General features: G+C 41.2%; 1 protein-coding gene across 1 annotated transcript; it reads right to left on the bottom strand.

The window, feature by feature from the left end:
* Positions 1-4,101: 4,101 nt before the first annotated feature.
* FBXO5 (F-box protein 5) lies at positions 4,102-8,907 on the bottom strand. The gene is made up of 4 exons (XM_048488602.1): positions 8,231-8,907; positions 7,245-7,335; positions 6,063-6,236; positions 4,102-5,091 (listed from the first exon to the last, which is right to left on the bottom strand). Exons 1-4 carry the CDS (start codon positions 8,905-8,907, stop codon positions 4,840-4,842), a joined length of 1,194 nt encoding a protein of 397 aa, XP_048344559.1. The 3' UTR covers positions 4,102-4,839.
* Positions 8,908-9,171: the final 264 nt, after the last annotated feature.

Genomic DNA, 9,171 nt, shown 5'->3' with positions numbered 1-9,171 from the left:
TCCCATATAAAATATAAGTCTCTTATTTAGTATCTAACACCTGCGCATTAATGCCCGTTTTTTTAACACCATTTTAGCACTGTTTAAAAGATGTGGGCTTTTGAGAAAAGCCCTCTGAAAAGAAAACCAGAGCTCACTCAGCCCTTTCTGGCCCACTGCTCTTCTCCACTGCTACTCTTCTCTGCTGGTTCCAGAGACTAACTGAAAAGATTTAAAAATTTGAAAAGCCTCACCTCTCAGCAGCCCTACCAATCAGCAGCCTCAGCAGCCCCCACCAATCAGCAGCCCCAGGACAAGGAGAAAAAAAGAGAAAACCCCTGTTAAAAATACACTGTTTAAAAGATGTGGCTTTGAGAATAGCCCTCTGAAAAGAAAACCAGAGCTCACTCAGCCCTTTCTGGCCCACTCCTCTTCTCCACTCAAGGATCCACTGAAGACAGAATCTGGGCCTCCTGGACCAAAAGGGGGCAATCAAGATGAAGCTGACCTTGTTTGTCCTGGCCTTGGCAATTACCTTGAATAATAATGGGAAGGTTGGGAAGGCATACATCAATGGTTGGGATCAGCAGATCTGGAAGGCACCCCCCAGGAAGCATGAACCCAGCCCTTCCCTGACGCAATGCCTCACTGAGGTCACTGAGGCAAACAGACCTACAGGCAGTTTCCCACAGGTAAGGAACACTGGCCATATATACTTCCTTTGAGTGAAAAAGGGAAATAGGCCTGGCAGAAGGAAAACAAGGAAAAACAGTGAGAATGCTCAGTCAGATGCTCAGTCAGATGAAATGTTTCTGCACTACAAGAGCATCAAGATTTAAAGTGTGCAATTTTATAAAGGTACAGCAGTCTTTCAAGTAGTGAACTAACACGAAAATAAAAGAAAATGAGACAACCAAGCCTAAACTGGTAGAACTTGAAAGAAATAGCACGAACTAGTGCTGAAAAGGGTAATCATAAGCAAAGACATGGCAATAAAAGTCTGAGACTAAAAAAAGCTAAGCTAACCATATGGCTGCTCCATGTGGCTGTGAAGAGAGAACTGGAGAGACAACTAGCCCTGTTCATGTCACCCTGGTTGTGAAGAGCAGCTAGCCCAGCAGTGCAACTGGGGGAGGGGAGCATTTGCTATAGGGCTAAAGTTCTTGTAAAGCTACCTAAAATACTCTGCATCTGGCTCACATGAACGCAGTCCTCATGGGGGACTGCCCAGAGGCCACAACGATCAACCACTGTTACTCAAATTGGCTTGGTCTGTTCTTTTAGTTTGGGGAATTAGTGGAGAACAGACCTTGCACTGTGAGGGCAGGCGGGGAGTGGGACTGGGATCTTTACCACCAATTTATACAGGGTTTTTTTTTCCTTCAGAAAACTGCAGGAAACCAAAAGTTAAATGAAGTTTGATAATTTGGCATCCTGCCTATCAAGGCAAAAATGAGAGACGCCTAAGCTGGTTTGGCCAGGTCCAATGAGTAGTCCCAGACACTGCCTATCACATCGAGGTTACTGGCCGGCGGCCACTCGGACAGCCAAAGCAACGATGGCAAGATACCATCAATGTTACATGCCTGCAACCAGACAATGTGCTCGATCAAGAGAAGTGGCATTTAAAAATCCAAGCAGTAGACTCTGCATTAGTGGGACAATGCTAAAAAGAATATAATTTTTTTTAGCCCTTTGGCAATGCTACGAGAGGCACTTTTCTTAGACACTAGAAAATGAAACATGGCCGGGGAGTTTAATTTCTGATCAAATTTTGGGCAGAGTTGATAAATTTACAACTTAGGATATTCCAATTCAAAGTTAGGCCGTTTCTGCACGGGCGGAATATGGCGGCCTGGGGATGGCAAAAACGCCGTCCCCAGGCTGCCATTCACACAGGGGGCGCAGCTGCATCGCAGCCGCGCCGCCCGACCGCTGCGAAGCCGGCGTTTCCCCAGTGCGCTTAGAAGCGTACTTGTTGGGGAAACGCCGCCTTGAAGCCGCTGCCGAGCGAACAGCAGCGGTTTCAAACTCCTCCCCCCCACTCCCTCCCAGCACTTACCTTGTCCCCAGGCCTCCAGCGCGTCGCCGAGGCCTAGGGACACGCCCCCCTGCCCTGCGCCGCTGGAGCAGGCGCACAGGCCCGGGGACACGCCGGGTCAGCCGGGCGCCAGCGCTCTGCGGCGCCGGCTCTTTCCAGGACCGTCCATGTGGACGGTCCCAGCGTTGCCATCTTCCTGGCACTTCCTTGTTCTTTTTCAACCAGAGAATAAGGAGGCAAGGCTTCTGACTGGGAGCTATTAGAATAGCACCACTGAAATACTGTGCTTACCTATGCATCTGGAAGAGATACAACCCTTCTTATCCAGATATAAACAGAAATACTGAATAAGGATATTTAGTACAATGGAAGCAGTTACACCAAAGCTGTTTATGTTCCTCCAACTCTCCCACCCATCCTCCATCCTCCACCCTGGTCTGCTTGGTATGGTTCTCTAATGCTTTCTATAAAGCTGTGAGGATAAAAAATCTTCAATGAAAAACATTGCACAAAGGGGCATAGGATTATAACTGAGTTTTGAGAATTTTGCAGGTATGACTATGTAGTCAGCAATAAGGAATTTATCTACATCAGTCACCCCAGAAGACTGGAATATTTAATTGCTCTCGTCAATGGAGCATTTAATTTGCTTGAACATTTTCTGTGATGTTTCAACAGCACCATCATGTGGTTTCTTCTCTTCATAACACGTGCTAACTTTCAACCAGTTCTGCAGTCAATTGAAAAAACAGGAGAAACTGAAAATCATGTTTAAAACCCAACAAAAGGGCCTCAAGTAAGCAGCCATTTTATAGCAATCTACCATAGCGTAATACCATTTGAGTGCCATCATTATTGACTGCCAAAGCATCACCGTATTTACATTTTAAATAAGTTTCACTCTACCACATATTTCAGAAATGGCACAAAATCTTTAACAAGCTTTTAGTACTAATATGAATTTATAATTTAACATTTTCTAGACATCTGATCTAATTCTATCAGTCTTCAGGAGTTAGACATACTGAAAGCCTAAGTGAAGAATAGAAATTTGTCACAGTATTTGAATAGCCCAGCATAGCTTGATTTCAACATAGTTCGGAAGATATGTCAGGACTAGGATGAAAGACCACAAAGTCTAGAACTGCTGTGCAGCACCAGCAGCAGGCAATGAAAAACGAACTCTGCAAATCTCTTGCCTTGAAAACCCTATAGGGTTGCCATAATCCAGCTGTGACTTAGCTGCATTTCCTAGTACCATGAAATTACATTGACACAGCAAATGAGGCAGATGCGGCTTAGCATCTAACCAGGGAAGCATGCTGTAGGAATCCTATGCTCATTGTAAGAAAGTGGCAGGTCCAGTTGCGATAACCAGCAGACCAAAAAAATATGAATATTGGATATACTTACTGAATGAACTATATAAGTGTGTAAGTGCAACTACCAGTTCAATAGTTTTGGTGAGTTTGTAAAAAAGTACCGCAGCACTATCTTACCAAGCTTAAAGACTAATAAGGCATCATCTATTTTTACAAACACTGGCATGAAGGCCAGGAGGCACCTGAGTCACACTTTATGCTAACCATAAGTAACTTCCTGAAGGCAGCACTGTACTAAGATCATTGTGATACACATTAAAAACTGACAGAGTAACTAAAACAGTGGTTCTCAACCTGGGGGTCGCGACCCCTTTGGGGTCAAACAACCCTTTCACAGGGGTCGCCTAAGACTCTCTGCAGCAGTGTTCTCCATCTGTGAAATGGATAAATGTTAGGGTTGGGGGTCACCACAACATGAGGAACTGTATTAAAGGGTCGCAGTATTAGGAAGGTTGAGAACCACTAAACTAAAGCATAAGCAAAGTTTGACTCCAATTATAAAAGGTTGCAGACTTGGCAGAAGCTTTTCAAAACAGGACTAAACTTTTTTAGATCCATAAAATATAAGCTGTAGCTTATAAAAGCTCTTGATTTAATAAATGTTAACTTTTCAAGTACCAAATCTTTTTGAACATGATACAAATGCACATTTACTTGTTCTACCACAGGGAATTTACATTTATGACACAAAACACTGGCTTTAGTTTATAAAGTTAAGTTTATTTTTCAGCAAACAGACAAATATTTACGTATTTACAAATATATACAGAAAAAAACTTCAATAAAGGAGTAAAGAAAGGCTGGTAACCAGAATATTTGTCCAGAAAAGGAGATAAAATATCCAGGCTACATACACAAGAGTGGGGGTGGGGGATAACTTTAGCATTAGTTTAAATTTCATGGATTCTGAAGCCTGCAGCCATGAGAGAAAGCAAAATATTTGGAAAATGACCAGATCACACACTTGGTAGAAATTTCAGGCATCAAGTATATAACTCTATCCTTGTAGCTTCTAATATAAAAAGTTTTTTTTCCAGGAGGCATGAAGTCAAAATATATAATTAAAAATAAGTTCATTTATTAAAAACAATTTTATTATTCCCTCACTCTCCTCATGCACTAATAAAATTCTATTGCAGGACTACTTGCCAAAATGGCTTATTAGCCTGCTAATTTTTAAATCACACAGTGGATACTGTTTAAAATTTTTGCTGAATATCTTTTCCTTTTTTAAAAAAGCAGGGAATCATAGGGCAATAGTTACACAAAGTTCCTTTCAAACAAGCTTTTTTTTAAGCAACTATTGGAAAGAACTGCAAGAAACATTTATATTTTCTTTAAAACATTTATAAAGAGCTAGTACTTTCATGTTCACTTTTTTGAAGGATCTCCAGATAACCTATAGGGTGCACTAGCACTAAAGTCATCCTACACAAATCATAATCTTTGCAAATTCTGCTTGCTTTTTTTGGTACCAGGAAGAGGTCCTCGTATGGAGGCTGGTTTCACAGGCTTTTCACTTAAGCAATTCTTGGCATTGTGGTAACTGCACAAGCACTTAGTGCAAAAGTCAAAACCACAGCTTTCACGAATACACACTGCCCTTTGTAGGTGAGAATCGTATTTTGCAGGAGAGCTACAACGGTGGCAAATTTTCAGGCTTTCAGTATTTTTCAGTGTCTTGGCAATCTGTTGAGAAAAAGCAATGTTTAAAGATTTCGCTCCTCCTCTGAACCAATGGCAAAACTAACGGAACACAGACACATTCATGTTTTCAAATTTATCTAATAGAGAGCCCTTGGCTGTCTCTACTTCGTGCTCCAGCAACCACAGCAAGAGCATAGGCTAGTAAATACTTCAAATGCAATTTTTTAAAAAATATTTGCCGTAATATGGTACGATTATGATTTATTCATTTATTTTATTCGATTTATAAGCAGCCCTATAAATTGTTGGCTTGGGGGTCTTCCAAAAATAAAAGATCCAATAATACCCATAAAGTTATGACTAACATTTGAGCCAATGTATTGTCGAAGGCTTTCACGGCGGGATTCAACTGGTTTTGGTGGGTTTTCCAGGCTGTGTGGCCATGGTCTGGTAGATCTTGTTCCTAACGTTTCGCCTGCATTTGTGGCTGGCATCTTCAGAGGTGTATCACAGAGAAAAGTCTATTTCACACTGTGTCTAATGAGAAGGGAAAGTTTAGTGGGATAAATTGTCCATGTCCCAGGGTGGGGAACCAATCAGTAAGTGTTTGGGTGGAACTTGCTATGCAAAGGTCTGGTTGAGTGCATTGTATTGCTGGTGGGGTTATCAGTCCACTTTTTTTGGCTATCAGTACTTTAAAAATGGACTGATAACCCCACCTGCAATACAATGCACTCAACCACACCTTTGTATAGCAAATTCCACCCAAACACTGACTGATTGGTTCCCCACCCTGGGACATGGACAATATACCCCACTAAACTTTACCTTCTCACTAGACAGTGCGAAACAGATTTTTCTCTGTGATACACCTCTGAAGATGCCAGCCACAAATGCAGGCAAAACGTTAGGAACAAGATCTACCAGACCACAGCTACACAGCCCAGAAACCCACAACCAACATTTGAGCCATTTGTGGACACCACCAGCAGACATTTTTAAATGAATGTTACCTCCGAAAACTGTGTGTGCCGGCTGTAAGAACTCCGACTACTGTGGTCAACCTTGAAACCGGATGATTTTTTTGCGTTTTGCACAATTGATGCTTTTTGAACAAGTGCTAACACTTCTCGATGAGGAATGTATTCTCTTGTGTCACTTGTTTTTGAAGATTTTGCACTGTTATGCTGTTGAGAGAAAACCCATTTATTAAGTATCTAGAAAAAACGCAGATATTTGCATCTATATTAAAAGGCAGCTTTTCTGTTCTTTGATGGAAAAAAGGAAGAAATATCCCCAGTGATAAACAAAATGAAAGATACAGGGTACAAATTAAAAATGCAAGCAGAGAACCAATAGAAGGAGTTTGGATTTTCACCCTGCTTTTCTCAACCATAAGGAGTCTCAAAGCAGCTTCCTTTCCTTCCTCTCTCCACAACAGACACCTTGTGAAATAGGTCGGGCTGAGTTTTGAGAGAACTGTAACTCACCCAACAGGCTTCATGTGGGGGAGTGAGGAAATAAACCTGGTTCTCCACATTAGAGTCCTCTGCTCTTGTATAGGGTTATTGAATCAAACCCAGTTCTCCAGATAAGAGTCTACCACTCTGAATCTCTACATCATTCTGGCTTTCAGTGTAAAGGATAGGCCAGTGCAGAGAGATTCAGATAGCCTTCTCCCCCATCCCCCCACACAATCAGGGCACCTGTCCTACCAGTTTAATTCCCCTCCATGTTTCCAGCACAGATTTCCCCCTCCCGTTCATGAAACAGCCACCTCAGAAAATAAAATTCTGCACAGTGAAAGTCTGGCTGGTAGGTGATTGGGTCAGGCACAGCATAAAGAAAATGCAAATGAACATTGGAGGGGGTGGTCTCTGAACCTGCCCTAAAACAAACCCTTTATCACTGAGTCACCTCATATCACTATTCCTGTGTGTGTGTGCAAAATGGCATATGCAAACTAGTGGCAGATTTTTTCCAAAGAGCAGCTGTATGTGATTTGTTGTGACTCTGAAAAAGGGTTTTTTGCAGCCCATTTGAGGGTTCTGACCAATGGATCAAATATCACAGCTCTACATGGCCTCCTGCACTGTGTCATCATCTATAGGTGGTTCAGAAGTACTCATTGGATTTTAGTCCTGAAGATGAATGCTCAATATGATCTCAAAAAGGGGGAAAATACAAAAACTTACACAAATTAATCTTAATGCTTTGTTATATGTCTGAAAAGCCCGCTTGTCATCTTGTAAAATTTTCTTCCACGTTGTGCTTACTTTAGCCATGCTGTTGTGAAAACAAATGTTTTAGTTATTATTATTGATTATTATTATTATTGAGTTTTATATACCGCCCTACCCCCAAAGGGCTCTGGGCAGTGCACAGCATAACTTCATGACAAATACAAGCAAAACAGATGGAGCAAACAACAATTACAAATTATAATAAATAACACAGGTTCCATTAACTATAAGAAACTGAAAATCCATTAAAATACAGCGGTCAGTACATTAAAGCGGTATCCAGCGATAAAACCCTCATTAAAAACCTCCCAAGGGGGGGAGCGGTGGGGCACATTGATGTCAAAGGGACCCCAGATGTAAGGAGAATGAAAGGGGGCACTCCAATCAGCAGCTGGTCACTCCAAAGGCCTGGTGGAATAACTCAGTCTTGCAGGCCCTGCGAAATTCACCAAGATCCCGCACAGCCTGGACAGCGAGAGGAAGAGTGTTATATATCAAAAGCAAGCGCTTCAGTTTAACAATTTTACCCTCTAAAAATTTAAAAGGCACTGTTTATAGACCAAAGATCATAACTGTGTTGGAATGTATGAGGTTCCCCTCCCTAATCTCATTTTGGGACTTGACTTCAAGTTTAGGATTGATTGATTTTTACCAGTAAAGATGCTTTTATTTTTTTAAAGAGATTATATCAAAAATGCCCACTTCACATTTAGCACAACACAGAAGCTGGACACATTCCTAACCTGCCCTGAAACGGTTTCAGCTTAAATAAAAAGTATAAGAAGAGAACATGATGAATGGGTCATTGATTAACATCTGACTTTGTTTAGAACTCCTCCCATCAAAAAGATCTCTGTAGCTTTGAACAAGCCCTTAAAGTTATTGTGTTTTTACACTCAATATTTCTGAGAACCAAATACACAAATAAACAAACTCACTTTATCAAGTCTATGTCACTGAGGTGCCTTAGGATGTTTGTTAATATATGTCTGAATTCTCTGTTGAATAATTCACTAAGTATGTCCAAACGATCCACTCCCATTTTTCTGCCAATTAGATTCTTAAAACCCAGGCTTCCTCTGGAAACCATTTTGTCCAGAAAAATACCCAATGACTTTGGATTTCTTTTATTGTTTCTTTTTAAAGTTGAGCAAACAAGTTCCTCAAAATGGCGCACTGGAAGCAAATTCCTTTTTGAACAGTGCAGATGACTTTTATTCTGAATGAACCGGCAGTTAGGTGTCTCAAGGTTTCCTGCCAATGGCAAACTGTCATCATGCTCAAAGGGTTCATGCGGACTACTTAGCAAAGAGGAATATCCACTGTCCTCACTGAATTTGCTACTTTCCACTGCATTTGTTCTCCTAGCAGGCCACGATATTTGTTGATTTTCTTTGTTATGTATGAACTTCTCTTCACTTTTGATGCTGGCATTTCTTATGTTCCCATGGTGCAGGTCACTGTACAAAAGCTTCTGATACTCTTTGGCGCAGTCTTTGCAAAACTCTTCACTGTAATCAGAAGCAGTAGATTCTTCTGTTCTTGTATCCGTTTCACTTGGTTTTAGCGATGGGAGCCCACAATGAAGATGGTTACAATTAAAATCACACTTCATTTTCAGAGTGGCTGAAGCCCTATTTTATAATTTGTATCCTAGAACAAAAACAAGACATTAGCCATTCTTAATAGCGGAATAGTGTAGAAATGTATCACAGTTGGCACTCAGTCTATTGATAGTTAGAGCAACTGACAAAATACAGGTTGCACGATACTGGCCTTCAGATAACTGTGAAATTGAAGAGGGTTTTTTAAAGTCTACACAAACAAAGACTTGGATTTACTGAAACATTTCTACAGACACATGGATTTCTATCAACGA

This window comes from Sphaerodactylus townsendi, linkage group LG01 (genome assembly GCF_021028975.2).
Source record: "Sphaerodactylus townsendi isolate TG3544 linkage group LG01, MPM_Stown_v2.3, whole genome shotgun sequence".
NCBI lineage: Eukaryota > Metazoa > Chordata > Lepidosauria > Squamata > Sphaerodactylidae > Sphaerodactylus > Sphaerodactylus townsendi.
This window is presented reverse-complemented; position numbering and strand designations above follow the sequence as displayed.